The sequence below is a fragment of the Microtus oregoni genome, unplaced genomic scaffold (assembly GCF_018167655.1).
Source record: "Microtus oregoni isolate MIOR12 unplaced genomic scaffold, Mior012 000009F_ref0000495, whole genome shotgun sequence".
NCBI lineage: Eukaryota > Metazoa > Chordata > Mammalia > Rodentia > Cricetidae > Microtus > Microtus oregoni.
The window spans coordinates 28,987,545-29,007,480 of NW_024543068.1; the positions used below are offsets into that span (position 1 = coordinate 28,987,545).

At 40.3% G+C, this 19,936-nt stretch overlaps 1 protein-coding gene across 2 annotated transcripts in view; it reads left to right on the plus strand.

Annotated features, from left to right (window-relative positions):
- The first annotated feature begins 892 nt into the window (after window positions 1-892).
- The window catches only part of Mdga2 (MAM domain containing glycosylphosphatidylinositol anchor 2), a 725,366-nt gene continuing 706,322 nt past the window's right edge, over window positions 893-19,936 (plus strand). For both annotated transcript variants that reach the window (XM_041658245.1, XM_041658246.1), the window contains exon 1: window positions 893-2,522. In XM_041658245.1, coding sequence (XP_041514179.1) covers window positions 2,450-2,522 — 73 coding nt within the window. In that variant the 5' untranslated portion in view covers window positions 893-2,449. The remainder of the gene's footprint in view (window positions 2,523-19,936) is intronic.

The following is a 19,936-nucleotide window of genomic DNA, read 5'->3' on the forward strand; positions in this document are numbered from 1 at the left end:
CACAACTACCGCGTGAATAGAAGGACCCCGCAGTGGCAGTGTGTTATACCAGTTTATCATGGAGACCGTTAAATGAATACTGTATTTGAGGTTTTCCTGATAATAACTTTTTCACATGTGTAAATGCACATATTTAACCATTTCACTCACTTCCTTACCATGTTTGAGCTAAGGGGAATGTAGATATTAAACACTACTTTGAGTAAGAAACATACCAAAGCAATTCAGATGATCTCAGATAATCCCCCATTTCATTTTGGTGAACTAGTTCTACACTTGTTCTAGTGTAAATTAAAGATGCTTGGACTTTCTCATCATTTTGTAATAGGGAAATTTTTAAGCACCTCAGAGCTGGTGCCATCTCATAGACAGAACCCTCAAAAAAGAAGGGCTTTTTCAGGCACTTAACTTTAGGGGGCAATTAAAAAAAACCGACCCTCTCTGAACTCTTGGTGTTCTTTCCTCCCCCGCGGACTTCCTCTGATATGATGACCATATTTCCACTAAAATATGACAGAGAGCGAAAAGCATGATGCGGCTTCCAATGCCTTGGCCTGTTCTGCCCTCTAGCCAAGCTGAGCGGATCCTGGAAGACCTTGGATGGTAGGAAGGGAATAAGGTGTCCTGTAATTACCGCGTGTCTAAGGACATAGACGGCCCTTCCCTTCCCTTTCCTTCCGCGTGCAAATGGCAGCGGCGGCATCGGAAATGAATTACCAGCCCTCGCCCCCATGGAGCTAAGGAGAACCAGGGAGGGCCTCAGCAGGGTAGAAGAGAGACTGGGTGCTGCTGCCCCACGGAGCCCCTCTGCGCTGTCCATGCTGATGAGCTCTAGGGCTGACCCCGAGCGAGCATAGCCGAGGAGGACTCCGGGAAGCAGAGGGGGCTCAAAGGAAGGCAGCCGAGCCGCGCACTCGGCTTTGACGTCGCCGGGCTGCGGCTAGCAGCCTCGCGCTCTCAGCACGTAGCGCACAACGTGACCACACACAGCCTTCCTCCCTGGCAGCCGGGCCGCCTGCGCTCCGCGTCGGCCGCTTCTCCATCCTCCTCCTCCTCCCTCCTCTCGCCTCCGCGGAGTGCAACCCCCCAGCGCCAATCCAGGGATCCCGGGCAAGCATAGGGCCCGGGGCGCTCCTCCGCCCAGCTCGGGCATCTCTGCCGCAACTGCGGCCCGCGAGGCAGCCACGCAGCTGGGGTGCCCTCAGCGGGCGGCCGTTCCTCCGTTCTGCTCTGGATGCCAACACTCCGGTAGCCCGGGTGGGGAAGCCCTTCTGCGGCTCCCCGGTCTAAACTCCCGCCAGTCCCGACCGCCCCCACCCCCCTCCACTTGGCGGGGGCGGCACGGAAACGAAGAGGACGCGCGGTACGGGTGGGCACGCGTGGACGGTGTGCGGATCTGTTCTTCGCTCGGCGTCTTTCCTCTCCTACAAGTGGCGGTGCTCGGACTCTGTTCTTAGCTCCGGGGATCGGTGCTGCAGGCAGGAGCACCCTTTTCGCTGGCGCGGCGCTCAAGGCTGTTGGGGAGAGCCGTGGCGGTGGCAGCAGCGGCTGAGGCTGGTGCCTGGCGAGCTCCAGACGGGCACTCCGCTCCCGCCTGGACCCTTTCGCCCTCCTCTCTCCTCCTCCTCTCCCTCTTCCCCATCCCCCGTTTCCCACTCCTCCTCTTCCTCCTCCTCCTCTTCCTCTCCCCACTCGGCGATGCCAGTCTGTGTCGTGTAACAGGATTGGCGTTGCAATGGCAACTGATGGAATGGGGGAAGGCAAGACAGCAGGGCTGGGGGCTCCGGACTGCGGGCGGGCGAGCCGCTGCCGCTGCTTGACGCTCCTCTGGGGACCTTCGCGAGTTACTTTGTAAAGGCGAACCCGGTCGAGGGAGCCCGGCTTCGTGGCTGGGTCAGAGGCCACTTCCTGCTCCCCCGGCTGTCCAGCGCGGTTTGCATCGCGCGGCGCCCCCGGGGCCCCTGCCTGTGCCTGCCGCTTGCCCGCGCTGGGAGCCCGGAGCCGCTTCCCCGAAGAACACTTCTCGCAGCTCTGCTTCCCATCACCGCCCCCTGCTCCTCCCCGGCGTCTGCGATTTTCCCAGGCGCCCGGTGTGAGTGCGGCTTGCGTGTGAGTGCGTGTATCGGGGTATTGTGTAGTGGGAGTGTGTTCGCGCGTGTACTTGTGTGTGTGCGTGTGTGTGCGTGTGTGTGTGTGCTTGTGGTGTGTGTGTGTGTGTGTGTGTGTGTGTGTGTGTGCATGAGTGTGGGGTGTGTGGGGCTCCAGCGCTCTGCTCGCGGCCGCCGCCAAGGAAGGACAGACGGACGGACGGAGCTTCCTTCCATCGGGAGCAGTTCCTGAGCACCTCATCTCGGCCCGGGCACAAGTGGAGCGCGCCTGACTGGCCGCTGGCCTCCGGAAGGTTCCACTGCGTCCCCCTTGGGCTGGATATGTTTATGTTCACGTGAAGATGGATTTAGTGTACGGTCTCGTGTGGCTGCTGACAGTCCTCCTGGAAGGGATCTCTGGCCAAGGAGTGTACGGTGAGTGGAATCGCGACGCTATCATGACCTTGTGATTCCTAGGCAAGATAGGCTGCTGAGCTAAGATGCACGACTCGCGCCGTTCTGGGGCCCCTCCTGGCGTGGCATTTGATTTACACTTCATCACGTTATTGGGAGCTGGAAGGAGGCAGCGAGCGCGCTGCGGATTGGGCTGTGAGCGGCTCCCCAGGCTCCTCGACTGGGGTTCTGAGTTGGGTCGGGCCAACAGCTTTGCACTCGCGGGAACTAGTGGCTTTGCACTTGATTTATCCCCGCGGGGGAACACGGGCTCTTGCAGTCTTGGAATTAATAATGGTTTGGCTGCTTGCAAGTCGCGGTGTCACTGCCACGGTTTCCCCTAAATGGAACCTTGGAATGTGACCCTCTTGAGTCCCTTTCACATTCCCATCCCTTAATGCCTGGGAAGTCCTGCTCCCTGCAGGTGCTTTCTTCCTTTCCATGTTTTTACCCTTAAAAAAAAAAAAAAAAGAAGAAGAACTCTTTTCCCCCTTTCTGGGAATGCCTACAGGACTTGCTTTTCTGGCTCAGAAAATGGGGTGACAGTTGAGTTGTATTCTGCACCAGCCGTTGCCATGAGCACTGACTTGGGGAGGGGAAATAGCAGGCAAGAGCCTCAGTGCCAGACACAATTAAGGGACATGTTTGTGTGAATGGATGAGCAAATGCATGAATGAACCAAAGATGAAGTCCGCGCGTCTCTGCTACAGGGCAGGACACCACTCTCTACAACCAGAACAAAATCTCAGCTTCAGAAAGCCCAGATCCAAGAGACTTGGGACCTAGGAAGGGCGAAGGGTGAGCTTATTAATTGGAAGGCTTTTGAAGTGCTCCTAAACAAACCCTGGTTCCTTTGCCTGTCAGCAGTTGGCACTCTTGTGTTTAGTCACCTAAGACTCTGACTCTCTTTTTCTCTCCCTCCCTCTCTCCTTCTCTCTCTCCTCTCACCCACATCTCTCATATTTTTCTTGGCTGGCTATAGTAAGTTAGAATTAGCCTTATCTTCTGGGACAAGCTGACAATGCCCCAATACAAAAGGAGCTTTTGTATTCTCAAGATATATATATATATATATATATATATATATATATATATATATATATATATATATATATTCCAAGGATACAATGAAAAAAGGGAAGATTTGAGGACAAAGCAGGGCCAGACTCCGTCATAACACACACCCTCATGTACTCAGAAAGTGCATGGAAAACTCATGCTTCTGTATTGCCTTAGATTCATTTTAGGCTAGGTCAGTAACTACCTGGGGCGAAAACCATGAGGATCTGTGGAAATGCCGGCAATTTCCCTTCTTTCTCCAGAACTCCAGAACTGCCTGCAGAGTGGTTACTGGAACCATGGACTTGAAGTCCTCAAACTCCTTGAGAACCCTATAGTGTGCAGTGGGTGGATGAGTGCAGCAGAAACCAATGAGCCCTTACTTTCTCCTCCATCTTCCATCCTGGGCAAACAGCTACATAGTGTGTGGCTGGGGCGCAGGGGGCAAAAAGGGGTGATCCTCAGCTGAGGGCTTTAGCTCTTCCTGTTGCCACTCCCTTTCTTGTCTTCTAGTTTTGTTCTAGGCTTGAGTCAAATCCCTTCTTGACTTTCTCCCACCTCTGAGCACCTTCATTTCCCCTGTTCTCCACTTTCTCCTTGCCAAATCAAAGCCACTTCTCTCGCTGCAGCAGAATCCCATGGTGGTCAGTGTTGGTTTTGGTGAGTTTAAATGTAGGAAAGAAATAGTCAATTTCCCCAACACTTGACTGGCACCAGGGGGCGGGGCCTGAAGAGAACTAGGACTCACTTAGAGTTCTTTTAAGGACTCTGCTACACTCTCTTTTGCCCTGAGAAGGAGAGAGAGGGAGGGAGGGAGGGAGAAAGAGAGAGAGAGAGAGAGAGAGAGAGAGAGAGAGAGAGAGAGAGACTAGAACCTGGGATTCTATCTAGGGTCAAGGATTGCTGGAGAGAAGAGCAGTTCCCCTGAGTTCTTGTCATCTCCTGCCCAATTTTGTCTTCCTTTCTAATTGGCTCAGACCTTTCCAGCTGAAAGGAATTTTTGATTTGTTTTTAGAAATATATGAAGTATGCCAGGTGGTGGTGGCACACACTCCTTTAAACCCAGCACTTGGGAGGCAGAAGTGGTGGAGCTCTGTGATTTGAAGCCAGCCTGGTCAGCAGAGTGAATTCTAGGGCAGCTAGGGCTTATACAGAGAAACCTTGTCCCTGGGGTGGGTGGTGGTGGGATAGAGAGACTCAGAGGAGGGAAGAATTCTGGAAAGGTAAGAGAGGAACTTTTCATTTTCCTGACACTCACTGTCTTTTGGGTTACTTAGACAAGCCCCCTGTTGGTCAGAAGAATGAGGTTACAACTTGGCAGGGTAGATAAGCAGGAATCAATAATTTAAATAAGCCTTGCCTATGTCACTTATCAGTAAGGAGGATGCTTTTCCATTACTGAGTTGGTCACTATGAAGAAGAGAGTGGCCTTTGTTTCATGTTATTATGAATGGGGCTGTTAGTCACTTAGCTAGAAAGACAGTTGGCCTTGTGTGGAAAATATTAATCAGCATCTCTAGCCATTATAAATGTCACAGCTATTAGGTGGGTGAAAATAGAACATTTATATATTACTTTTCAGATCTGTTTTATGGATCATAGGAGGTAGTCTTTCAACGAATGAACCTTAATCATCAGCCTAAACTTTGTCTTAGAACTTTTTAAAAGTGAGGGAGTCAGAACTCTCAAAATTCCTGCATCAGAATCTCAGAGAGTGGGCTTCAGCAATTCTTGCTTGTCACCTCCCTCCTGGTGACTGCCACAAAGTCCACTAAAGCCAGAGAATTCTAACACAGATTTACATTTCATTCATTTTATTTTGTAAATCAAGACCTTTCTTCACATAAAGTGATTTCATTTTTATGTTTTAAGTTTTCATGATAAAGAGAACACTTTATATTTAAACAGTTGGAAAACACTTTAAAGGGCGTGGATAAAAAAGGACCTAGATTTTGCACAATGCTATGAAATATTTTGAACATTTTACATTAAGATCTTTAAAAAATTATGAGAACTTTAAACACAAACTTTGAAAGAGTTTGTCTGCTATAATAACCTGCAAACCTGTAAATCCACCATCCCTTCATTTAGTCACAAATGTAAGGCCATCCCCACCACATGCAAAATATTATTATTTTTTTTTTGCGCTGTATTTTAGTAACTAGCAGCAAAAGGAGATTAAAAAGCATTTTCTGGCTAAACTGTGGGATTCCACTTCCTGACCGAGGAAACCTGAGCATAAAATTCAGTCTTTAAGTCCTAGTAAATTGAGATATTTGTTTTAAAGTATGGATTATATCATCATGATGAAGAAAACCTTCCAATTATTTTGTCATTTAGGCACAATAAGACTTAATTAAATGTAGAGGTTTTCTTCCCAAAAGTAGTAGCTTACTGACATCAATCTTGGGTGCTGTTTTGGGAATTAGCAGTCCATTATCTACTGCGACAGTTGATGGAAAGATACTGGCCCTCCACGGATAATTCTGATGGAATTTTATTTTTAAATGGGGTTGCCCTTTAAATTTATTCCAAATTTTGAATCTTATGTAACATTACACTATATAATTACATACACTCCTGGAAGAAAAAAAGTGCAAAAAGTTTCCAGTATAGTAACACAAGCATGTGAACTGTTTGGGATGGATATCTAACTGAGATAATACTATTTTGGCTTACTTGCATGTTTTTTAGTGGTTAATGTTTTTAAGATCATACCAACTTGAATTTTACAAAGTTACTTGCTTTAAAAAAAATTATCCCAAATACTGTTAGGAGGTTAATTTTGTTTCAATTCTAAATGGTCATTAAATGAACAATGACCTGATACCTCTTTTATCAGGAGTTATTAATTTGGTGAGTTCACTCGGCATTGTGCTCAGGAAATTTATTAGATATAGCATGAAGGGTCAGGATGGCAACCCCAAAATGTTAGGTGATTCCTGAAGTAATCTGACCTGTATGTTTTGAAGCATTTTCCTGCCTAATCATGTTTTTTTGTAATTATTAATAATGATTTTATACACACACACACACACACACACACACACACATATGTGTGTGTGTGTGTATTTACGGGCCAAAAAGTTGAAGAAAAATTGGTCCATTGGCCTCACTGCATGTGTACTTGTAATCATCCTTACCTTAACTTCAAGGAGTTTATTTAGTCTATCTTGATTATTGCATTAGCACAAACCAATCAACCAATCCCCACTACAAATGGAAAGTCTAGGTCTAGATATTTTTAATGGAAAGAAGTCAACTACTTAGTGCCCTGAAATAGTTAAAACACTATCTATGCAAAGCTTCCCAGATCAAGAGCCCTAAGTAGAATTTGTTCATTAAACACATGTACTTGACACATTACCCATCTATATTTACCCATCTCAGGTCATATCAGCAAATCTCACACAATTTACACATAACAGTGTAGGCAGTAGCTGAGCAGAAATGACTTGGCAGGATTGAGGGCAAGGAGATAAGTAAGACAGGAAGGTTCTGGAAGAAATTTCCAACTGTCAGTGGGTTGAAGCTGATAGACACATTGATTCCAATGGACAAGGCTGCAGCTGAAGGTCGACCATTCCTTATTCCCAGTCCCATGACGTTGCCTGCTCATAGCAATGTTATCTCAAGGTATGTTGTTTAGGGTTCCACTGCCGTGTAATGGATACTGCCTTTGATTGAACCATTTGAAGTCGTCAGCCAGTGGAAGAGGAGAGTTAACTTTTTTTTTTTTTTTTTGTGACTTAATCTGAAAGCACACGGCATACAATCAGGCTTAGACTTCACTCTCCCCTATCTTCAGCTACTGTCCATAGGTGCTCAGAGAAAAACACCACCGAAGAAAAGGATCTGGGGTGATCTGCTTATCTTGGAAATTTGGGGGGTACTTTTGGCATTATTTGGTGGCTACATTGGCAATATTTCACGTGGCAAACAGGCATATAATTTTACACAGTGACATGTGCTTATGTCCTCTATGTCCTCCCTGGGTAAGTCTTACAGATGACTCTATGTAGTTTAGATCAAGCAGGTCATACACCAAGGCCAAAAAGTACTTTATAGTGGATAAATTGATAATGGTGGCAGGTTTCAGACCACTGATGGTCAGAGGTGAAGACATAGAAGTTAGGTAATTCTTGTAAAGCCACGACGCCAAAGAAATCACATGAAGGCATTTTTTAATCATCTTAATTTCTTTGATGAATTTTATTTATTTTGGTTATAAAGCTTTATGTTTACTTTGTATGTAGTTTTTGTTTTGTACTGTAAGCCACCTAAAAACTTCTGTGAGAAACCAAGACAAATACTATTTTTTTTAATGTGGGCTTGGTATTCTTCATAAAATGTGTTATTTTAATATAATTTGGGTAGAGTTTATGGAGATGTGATTATGCCTGGGTCTCGTGGGTCCAGTTTGTACCTGATTTAGAAAGAAATAGAAAGTCATGGATTGCTTTCCACATATAGAGGTGAGTCATCACACATTCTCTGGCCTGGTCTCCCTACTTCTGGAAGATAACAGGAAGAGTGGGGCTCAAGGATTGTGCCCGTACAGGACTGCCAACAGCAACACATCCCAGCTTCATCCTGCAACTGAGCTTCAGAATCCTGTTCCTTGTCAGTTTATGGGGTGATGCTGGTGGGGAGTAAAGTCAGGGATGCTTTTCCTTTCCTTATTATTTCCCTAGATTGGTATTTTGGAAGAATATTCAAAGACCTCTGTTGAATGAATTTCAAGTATAAATATGTGAACGTGTTTGCTCATTATAATTGCGATTAACTGAATGGTCTCACAAAATCAATTTTTTCTTGTCTTTGCTTCAGTGACTGTCAATGTAAAGATATCACTGGGAGTAGACTGAAAACATTATCACATTCGTAAAAATCTATCCCACTTTTCGTTGTCAAATCTAATTTTATAAATATTGACAATGTAAATTCAAAAAGTTGTGAGAAGAGACTTAATATATCATTAAGTCTAATCTAGAACAAATTATGACAGATAGTCTGAGATACTATGCTGTGGGTGAAGTTTATTTTTCCAGGTTATGGCTCTTCATTATGAAATATTTTCTATTCAAAGTACAAAAACATTTCATGCTCCATTATCAAGGAATGTACTCAGTTCTTTTGGGGGAGGGAGTTTATTCCAGTTCAATTCTGTTTTCTTTTCTAACATTGCATAGATCCTGTGTAAAGTATCCCCTTATTGATTTCTTTCAACTTTTTTAACACATGATATTATTTATTATGTTAATTTAAAAACATTTCATTTTCTTTCTTACTGGTATCACTTATTGAATTAAGATAGCTATTTATATTTCACAGCACAGACCATATATTCTTAAGGAACTCACAATCACAGAAGACATATCAACTATTAGAAGCTTAAATTTGCGATCTTATATTTACTGTTGGTTTATCATTTAAATACTTATTATGGAATAGTGAATTGTATTAGAAACATTCAGAAAATTTATTTATTCTCTCTGTAAGTATTCTGTGTCTACAGTTTTGCTCAAAGATTGGATATTTCTTATTATTAATGAAAAAATCCATATTAAGAATTGGTAGTTGCCAGATAGGATCACATTAGAGACATTACAATATCATTAAAGAGAAATTATTAATATATAATTTTCTCACTGTAAATAGACTTTGGGATGTGCATAAATCTGAGTGATTTGGTGGCGTGGGAAACATGCCTCAATGGAAGAAATGAGTTGGTTCTCAGTGAGTTATCCCAGAGCTCGAACAGACAGCTTCTACGCAGCTGATATCTAAAATGAATGAGTAGGAAGTAAAAGCTGTTAGAGAAAAATCTATGTGGCCTTTAAATAATGTCAAAACAGAGAAAATCATAATTTCTTTTCCGAGATAACTAACACTTTGCTCAAGTGTATCAAAGCAGGTAGGAAAAGAAAAATGCCTGTTGTTTGACTGAAAGATGTTTTCAGGGAATTAATTAATTAATTAATTAATTACCTGGTTGGTTTCCTGAAAAGAAGGATGGGCAGATAATAGGCTACCGAAGGGAATTAGTTTCTCTGGAGGAGAGTGTTTTTCTGATTGTTAATTGTGCCTTATAGGACATGAGGAAAGTTAGGCTTGACACTAAGCATTGCTGCATTCCGTTTGTTACCTCTGATTGTATTTGTGAATTGTGTCTATCTACCTTGGGTAGATGTCCTATTCAGAAGGGCAAAGCTACTGTGCATATTCTGGGAAAGCACAGAGACTGTTTCAAGAAGGTATATGACATACATAAATTTGCAGTCCTGAAATTTTGTAGAGATTTAGCCTAAGTATGGGGCAAAGGCAGTCCATAAATCAACATACCTGCTATGTATGGTCAATGTAGTTATGTGGCAGACCGTAAAGTCATAGATAAGCAATAAAATTTATCGAGGGGATAAACTAATGGAAAACACAGACTAGGACTGTAAGAATTGCCCTGATGATTGGTTTAGAAAGGAAGAACAACCACAGATAGTTGCTAGAGGCAACAGAAAGTTGCTGTGCCATGGGTTGCACCATGAAAACACGTTAGCATGGTTCAAATAAAGAGGGAAGGAAGAACACTGCTACCTGACTTTCAGCTGGAGGGAAAGTAGCACAGAAAAAAAGTAAACCAGACATGGGTGCGTGACAAACCCAAAGAATTTCCTCTAAAGTTTACCTCCATTACGAAGAGGTGACTGTCCTCTAAAGCTTGCCATCATCCTCCAAAATTTTGAGCAGCATTGGTGAAATAAAGTGTCTGAAATTTACTTAGCTACATTATGTGCACCAAGATCCAGTCAGAGTTGGTATTGTATAAGCTGCCGAGCCCTTCTTCATACCGTAGGAGAGTTGTCTTAGTTTCTGGGAGTTTCTGAGCTCTCCCCAAATCTTGGCAAGTTCTTGAAGCCTACACCCAATCCTCTTTGGAGTTGGAGTAGAAACAGCTTTGCAAAGGTTCTTTAAAATGCTGAAGAGAAGTGTTGTTCAAAAGCAACAGAGCATGGGCCCGGGAAAGAGCTAGAATATTGTGTTCTTTTCATGTAGAGCCACCGAGGTGAGTTTGCTGGTGAGGGAAGATTGCTCCATGGTGCTGCATCACCTCTTTTCAGGGCAGTCTGCTCAGGTGGGAACCCCACAGGCAATGGGGCTTTCCTCTCTGCTCACTCTGTCACCCCAGTTTCCATGGGAAGCACAAAACGGGGCAGTGTGGAGAGGAAAGGCAATAACAACCAAGGGTTTGCTTGTGGTGCCTTTTCTTATTCATGGGACAGAAAGGAGCAAGTGTTGAGAGTTTCCATCCTCTGAAATCTAACTGCCAGTTAAAACCACTGGCAGTTGAACCACATCTGCCAAGAAGTTTTTAGGAAGGACTAAGAGATAGGAAGCTCTTTTTTTCCCCCTGAAAAGCAATTTGATCTCTCAGTCTATCTGAAAATGTCTAAAACTTTTTATGGTTATGGGTAAGTTTATATTCTTACGTCAGTATATGTGGTATATATACAAAATATACAGTATATATCTTGTTTTAGTATCAAAGTCTATAAATATTAATTCTTTTATTTTTATTTTATCTTTTATTCTGAGATTAATTGAAAAACTGCAGTATAAACATGATTAACTTGAATGGTAATAATATTATGGATATGATAGAAAAATATTTATAATTTTAATTTAAAGATTAAAAGAGGCAATTAGAGAAAATAATTACAGGAAAACCACAGATTTATTAAGGACATCTGATTTTGATTTAAAAAAAAAACAATATTGATTATTTACCCAGATGTACATACAGTTTTTCTTAAAAGTCAATAAATTATATTTAATTGAAATACTAAGATAAGATATTATTTATCTTTAAGCCATTATAACAGTCAGATACATGTAGAAAGTTGTTTTATTCAGCATGCTTTTAAATAAACATACATATGCATATATGACTGTAACAAGAATTGGTGATAAAGGAGACCATGAATTTGAAGGAGTATGTAGGAGGGTTTTGAGGATAGAAAGAGAAGAAGAAATGTTGTGATTATGTTATAATCTCAAAAAAATGAAATAATTTTATTTCTTAAAAATACTTGATTTCTGTTTTTCTAAAGGTGAATTATTCTCTTTTAGAACTCTTATTTATATTCATAAAATTAATGAAATGCATAGATCTCTTGATTTATGATTCCTAAATCTCAGGTTACCCATCTGAATACTAGAATATAACAGTTTTTAGTAGAATTTTATTTAGGACTTACTGTGAACACACAACAATATCATGACTTGTGAGGAATGTCTTCATTTTATGAAATGAACAATGTTGAATTTGCATCAGCAATTGAGCATGTCTGTACAGTAAGACTAAGTTATGAAGAGACACAACTGTTAGGTAGGTTTTGAGTTCATTGCCCATCATGTCTCAGATCTCAGAATTGGTGAGCTTCTATCTGAAGTATTGCCAAGAAGCAGCATGACTAATGTTTTCATATTGCTTTGTGTTTGTGTCTTTCTGCACATTCTTATGTAGACATGTACTGTATGTTTTCCTTATCCTTTGAGCCTTCCATTTCCATTATTTTCCAAAAATTTGTTTATTTTGCCATATGTATGTGTGTGTGTATGTATGTATGTATGTATGTATGTGTTCATTGATTGATGGGTGGATGGATGTATTGATTGTGTATATGTGTCTGTGTACAAGCCACACTCGGCGCTCAGAAGACAGCTTGCAAAAGTCACTTCTCTCCTTCCACCATGTGGGCTTCAGGGGTAAAACTCAAGTTACTGGTCTGGGTAGTATGGATGCTTACCCACTTGTTTATTATGTTAGCTTGTTTCTATTGCTTCATGTTTCATCTTAGTGTATCATTTCTGTGCCTCTCCTTCTGACATAAATGATACATTCCTTTAAAAAAAAATTCTTTTGTGTTTTAGCTCCCAGTCAATTAGACTTCAACCTTTGGGTGATACCATTCTTCCTTTGTGCACATTCACCTAACTATATATGGTCCATCTAGTGTTGGAGATAGACATCCTTCCACTATGACCATTCTATATTATATGGTCATGTGGATAGTGATGTGATTACCGTAAAGACTGGGTTAGAAACTGCAGAGTCGCTTCTTGATGCAAGGATTGTTCATACTGGACAGCAGCCTGAGTTACTCACCCTCACTCAGGCTGAGTATTCTCTGATAGTTTCCTGCCTCACTACCACATTCCTCCAGCCATTGCACCTGGCATCCAAAGACCCTTCCTTCCTGTTCACCATGATCCTGCTTTTGAACCCGTTTCTCATCACATTATTTTGGATAATGTTTCAAAGCGCATTTTCCTGCCATTATTGAACCCCACTTGCTAATGCCTTAATGCTTTGAGATTACTTATTGGGAATGAAACGCTTTGATACTCAAATGTTTAACCTCTCCAAGGGCGGAGAACTAAAAAATTTTTATGCACAAACACATTTGTATACTACAAAAATATTACTGTATTTTGTGTAGCATCTTTTCTAAAATAGATTCACAAAAATAATTCATAAAATACAAATGCGCAGAAGACAATTTAGAGACATATGCCATAGTCTTTCCTCTTCTATTTTAGTAGTCGAGGTAGAAGTAGTTCTCAGTCTACAAAGTACTGTTCTTTTACATCTTAGTTTATCTTTAGAGAGAAATGTGCACTTGGAATCCAGAACCACTGCCTGGTCAGAGGACCCTTTTTTCTATCAGTCAGAAGTTTGTCATGCTCAAACTCTTGTGAGTTTGCAGTTTACCAATCATTTCTGCAGTCCCCAAAAATACATCTACAAACAACTTGAGCAACTTAAATTATCATCCAGAGTAATTGTAGCTAATTTAACATAGAACACACCATTCTTTAAGGATAAAGTCACAGATACAAAAGAAGTGCTGTTACAAGCCACATCCTGAATTAGAAGTTTTATAAATATTGCACATCATAACCTAATTTTTGGATAAAGGTATTTAAAATATGAAATTTAAATTAATGAGGTTTTAATTATTATTGTAAAGCTTCCAGTGACTAAATTTAGAATGGAATATGACATGTATATAAAAATAAGCATTTGTTTAAACCAAATGAATTATGAAAGCTATACTCAGATACATGAATGCTTAGATTTCTTGTATTTAAACCATGCAAATCTTAAATAATATGCAAAATATAACTTGAGTGCTAACTTTTAGCTTTAACCAAAGACACACACACACACACACACACACACACACACAAAGGTATCAGCACTTCATAGCATGAAACTTTTATTCTTGGAGTTGAAAGATTTTTTAAAAAAGGATTGTTAAAATTTATTTTTGAACTGGTAGGGTATTTTAAGCCTATTCATAATTAGAAAGTATAGCATAATAACCTATAAAAAACCTGCCTCTGTTATGTATTTTGCAGATGATATCTTCTTCCATGTAAAGCAGTTGCATGTGGTTTTATATATAAAAAAATCCCTCTTGTCAGCTGTAAGACTTCATTTTCCCCCAAGCTGATGAACAATCACTGGCCCTGGAAAGATTGATAGTTAAATGTCATATTTGGCCTGATTTCTGCCTTGAGTTCCCTCTGGGTATGGCTGGAGCGCTTTTCACACCGAGTTAATTGAGGAGACTATATCAGTGGATTTCTTTTCTTGAAAATCTTGTTGTGCAGAAGAACGTTGATTACAAGCTCGGCCCTCCCCTTAGCTAAGCGAGTTCCTCAACCCTCAAAGCTTACAAATTAGTGGAGCTTAGAGATTTGTTTTAGGTGTTTAGCTACAGCCTTGCTGCTATAAATGTCATTTTCCCTGCGCTTTTGAATGCAGTTACTGTGTCATGTAGTATAACCCTGTGCCATTTTGACTATTGTGTGATTGATACAGAAACGGCTTCCATAGGAAACCGTTCCTAGCGAGAACAGGAAAGGTATTATGTTCAGCTTCACTGCCATGCATTTCTAAGCAGCTGATGTTTGCTTTAACTCCTAGTCACCCGTAATTTCCAGAGGCGATTAAGTCACTCAGAATGACTTTAACTCTTATTTGAATCTCTCTGTAAGAGAAGTACCCTGAAATTTACTGTAGAGCCATAGTTTATACTTGGAGGTTAATGTTTTCTAGTACAACTAGGTTCATAGTGTACTTCAAAGTCAGATTCCCTTTTTTTGTATTTTAAAAACATGGAGAAGTGTTGCCTTTGAGAATTCCTTCTCCAAAACAGTGACGGTTTTGCACTTAAACCAAATGCTTGAAAGATGTGGGATATGATGTTTTTTTGCACACTGAACAGTGTGGTAATATTACAGGGTGTAGCCAACCATTATTTTCTAAACACACACTTCAAATTCAAATGCAAGGGTATGTGAAAGAATAGAGTAAGAATGAATCAAATGTAAGTGAAGAGGACTGGTCTTTTTTATAGTTTTACTGCTTCCTGCATCTGAGATTACTTACAGAACAGTACGTATGCTTCTTATGTATTGCTTTCCTTTAAGTTTACGCACTTCACAAGATGTTAGACCCATGCTCTGTGTTGGTTAATGTTGAACAATGACTTTAACACTGAGTCCATAAAATTGTATACCTAATAATTAAGTGTATCTCAGTAATGATTTTTCTTACATCTGAACATAACATGCTATGAATAATTAGCAAAAAAAGCAAATTGAATGTCTATAAAAGCTATAATAGACATTTGTAAGCAAAATAAATGATGAAACATGTTATGCATTTGAAAAAAGATGGGATATTTTTGCTTCCAAATCTAAAAATCCTAGGTTTTCTTTTTCTTTTTTTCTTTTTGGTTTTTCGAGACAGGGTTTCTCTGTGGTTTTGGAGCCTGTCCTGGAACTAGCTCTTGTAGACCAGGCTGGCCTCGAACTCACAGAGATCCGCCTGCCTCTGCCTCCCGAGTGCTGGGATTAAAGGCGTGCCCCACCACCGCCTGGCCAATCCTAGGTTTTCTTAAAGATGGTTCTTAAATTGACCCAAAAATACTTAAATTTGGAGTTCTTTCCATTCACTTTCATAATGTCATCTTTCCAGAAATTATTATAGCATTATAGAGCTTTGCACAATTAGGGCAAGGCAGAGTGCAGTGTTTACATGCCAGATGTTTGTTTCCTCAGGGACAATTTATCTATACTATTTTACCGTAAAATTACCTAGCAAAGAATCTTTTAAAGAAAAGAGAGCTTTGAATAAAGAATTGAATAAGGTTGACTCATGATCAGCTGCAAGAGGGTTTTATGTAGAGTGGTTAGGATTCTGGATGCCTCTGGCCATCAGTTGGAAACTTCAATGGCCTGCATTGGAATTGTCAGTGGGTTAACTCTGAAGGACATGAGCTACTGGCCAGCATGCCTTTTCTGATGCCATTTGTTATTCATTTGAGTAAGGAAATACAGACAGATATATATGTCACCTTCATACCAGGACCTTCTAAAAACCACCAGCTTCAATTAGTCTTGCTTAAAGGCAGCTCCTCCATTTTTCTATTTGTTTGTTATAAAGAACTCAAGATGGAAAGGCATCAATGGACGGAGAGTTTGGGATGCCTACTGTTTCCTTTTGGGAGTCCTAGAAAACCTAGAACTTCATAGACAGGAAACACAAATACAAATGTGGCTCACTGGGAGCAACTGGGCCCATTTATGCATCTTAGTTCATAGATAAGAATATTCCACTCCACATTCATCCCACATCTGAAGCCAACCTAGGTGGACTGGACTGAGACTTGGTAGTTTTACTGAGCTTCCCAGGAACAAGAAGTATAAGTTGAGGGGAGTTAGTCATTGCATCATGGCAGATGGTCTCCTTGACATGTAGTTTTCGTGATCAGTTTCTTCTGATTTGTTTTCAGGCTCAAATGTATCGTTTTCACCTAATAATGACAGATTTCTGCAGAACTTGCCTGATCTTCCAAACTGACTGACCAAACCTAACTACTTTTGGTGTCATGGTTTCTTAATAGCTTTTTCTCAGGCACTCTTCCTAAAACAAGGCTCAGTTGCACACTATCAGTTGCTTCTAAATGTGTGTAGTTCTTGAAAGTGACTGAAACTTAATTAAAACCATTAGATATATTTAGGTTTTTTTTTTCTTTTTGGTACCAGGGCTTGCCATGAACTCTATGAGATATATTTACCCACCAAAGGTAATTTTAATGTCATAGAGTTTGTGTTCATAGATGAAAGCAGTAGATTACTTCAGGGAACCCTGTACTTTATATATAAAGTTGTTGATGTACATAGCCTCTCCGTTAGTCATTATTCCTTCAGTGGTATTCCATGAACAGGATAGACAGGGTATGTTCTGAACCCATTTAAACCTGTTGGATACTGTACTGCTTTCTTTTTTATTGGCAGTGTAAGATGTAATAATTAGTCTTTTCTTCCTCTTTAAATTTTATATTCATTAGTCTTTGATCTCCTTGTATGTCTGTGTGAGGATGTCATATACCCGGGAACTGGAGTAATAGGCAGTTGTGAGCTCCTATGTGGGTGCTGGGAATTGAGCTCAGGTCCTCTGGGCTCCTAAAACTTCCACTACCATTGTGTTTGCCTTACCATGGCTTCCCAAATTCTTGACACTTTGGACTTATCTAATTAATGCTATAAATCTGTAGATATAATATAAAGTAACATTCTTTTTAATATCTTGTAAATATAGTACATATTCTTTCATACTATATTATTATAGTAGACAAAGAAATTGATTGAAATCTTGTTTCTGAATAAGAGATGTGTGCTATTGTTTTTACCATAGGAAGGAGTGTTCTGGCTCTTATTTATAGGTGTGGGCATGAATGGTTTGTTAGATAGATTCCCATGAATCTTGAATTAATCTGTCATTGCAAAGATAACAAAGCCACCTTCTACCTATTTTTGGAACTCTTTACTCATGTGACATTTTTTAGTATCCATCTGCTTGTTCTAGTAATAAGATGAGCAACAAAGTGGAGGGCATATGGATACTAAAATATCTGCTTCTTCAGGTCATTAGAGTTGTGGTTATTGGTGTCTATTACCCTTGAATGAAACACTGGATTTTTCCTGCTACTTGTTTAATGATGGAAGAATAGGTAATTAAGAGAAGTGCCTTCACTTTTGTACCGCTTTTACTATGTAGCTTCTTACAATAATCTTTCAGCGTTGTTGTTGATCTCTGTTGCTTAGGAAACTCAATTTCCCACCATTGATGCTAGTCTCATTAATAGAAAACTTAAGAGCATTCTTGTGCTACCTGATACTTTTATTGCTTGTTATGTATGTATCCTGAAAGTTCAGGTTTCTTTGTGAATAATTTATAAGAACTATATAAAATTTTGTTCTCAGGAATAATAGATGAGAAGGATATTGGGCACATTCACATATTCTGTAAATAAGCTTCCTTATTCAATAACAGTCGAGATGTTCTCATAGTGCTCCATGGTAAAGGGAAACTGTAACATCTCCTAACAGAAAACTTAATTATTAGATGCTTCTTTATGACTGTGCTTTTTCCTTAATAACCACAAAATTAAGATCTCAAGAGCTCTACATTTGCCCTGTTAAACCAGTGATTCTCAGCCTTCCTACTGCTGCCACCCTGTAATACAGTTCCTCATGTTTGGTGACTCCCAACCATAAAATTCTTTTGTTGCTGCTTCATAACTATATTTTTGCTACTGTTATGAATCACACTGTAAATATGTTTTGAAGATTGAAATTTGCCAAAGAGGCCTTGACCCACAGGTTGAGAATCACTGTCTTAGACCCTCTAAATACCATGTCTGTCTGATGTTTTCAAATTTACATAGTATATTGAGATTTTTTTTTCTGTTCCATCTTCCCACCTTCCTTTTCTACCCCTACCCTCTCATGAATCCTTCTTCTTCTAAGACTGGTATAATTATTTAATATGATTTTTTCTAGTTGCATCAATGTTCTTCTAAAGGGCATAACTTCATTCTTTTTTATAGCTGAAAATTCTCATTTTTTATGGATATCACATTTTCCTTACCATTCATCTGTTGTTGGGCATCTATGTGGTTTCCGTTACTTGGTTTTCATGACGGATACTATAATAAATATTAATGTGTAAACATCTCTATGTCTCTCTCTTTCATATTTCTAACTAGAGAGCTCAAAAGAGTAAAAATTAATACTTTAAAAATAAAGTTTTGATTTTTTTTTTTATATAATTTTTTTTTATTAAGAAAAGAAGAAAAAAAAACATAAACAAAAAACAAGTTTCCACCTCCTCCCAGCCTCCCATTTCCCCCCCCTCCTCCCACCCTTCTCCCCCTCCTTCCACCCTTCTACCCCTCCCCCCACTCCTCTCCCCCTCCCTCTCCAGTCCACAGAGCAGTCCAGAAAAAGCATGGGATAAAACCGGACTCTCTGAACATGGCGAACAATGAGGGCTGATGAGACGCCAAGGACAATGGCACGGGGTTTTGATCCTACTTAAAGTTTTGATTTTTACATAATACTTTCTCTTCATATGAAAATCCTGCATCTTACAAAGTCACCCACCTAGAAGACTCGCTTGATTGACATTACACTGTTTATGACTGTAAAACCTGTCCCTCATTTTGATTATAAATAAAGTTTGAAAAATGGTCCTCAGATGCGCCAGTGTGATCACCATGATTGATTCCATATTTATGTCTATGGCTATAGTAATCCCTAATAAGTCTTCCTATCTCCTGTTTGAATGACTCTCCAACAACTCCATATGTCAAACCAAATAACTACAAAATAGATTTTTTTTCCTTTCTCTGTTGTGTGTAAAAACAAAACAAAAGAAAACAAGAAACTATTCAATGGTTCCCTTTGCAATGCAGACAAAGGCAAACTTTACGATCACTTTTGGGCATCAGGCTGCAACTTACTTTTACTGGTGTTTTACATAGGATTTCATTACCCACATTTAAGAATTGATAATGGAGTTGCAAAGCTTTTCATTCCATTCTGTATGAGCTGTAGACTCTTCCCTGTGTCCAATTTTTTGCATGCCCATGCATTGCTCTAAACAAATCTGCTCCAGGATTTTCCGGGTCCTCCAGAGAAAAAGAACCAATGAATGAAGTATGGGCTAGTGCATATGTACACATGTGTATGTGCATATAACTAGTGAATATTTCATGTATATGAGAGATGGTTAGTTCCAAGATCTTCACGTTGCCAATGGGAGGAACATCCATGGTTTATGGTACCCAGAAGACTAGTTTGAGATACTCATAGAGATAGGACGTTTAAATTTGAGTTTATATATAAGAATAACAGTGAAATTGAACCTCAGAGACACACAGGCAAGAGGTATTCAGGCTTATTTGTGGGAGATCAGT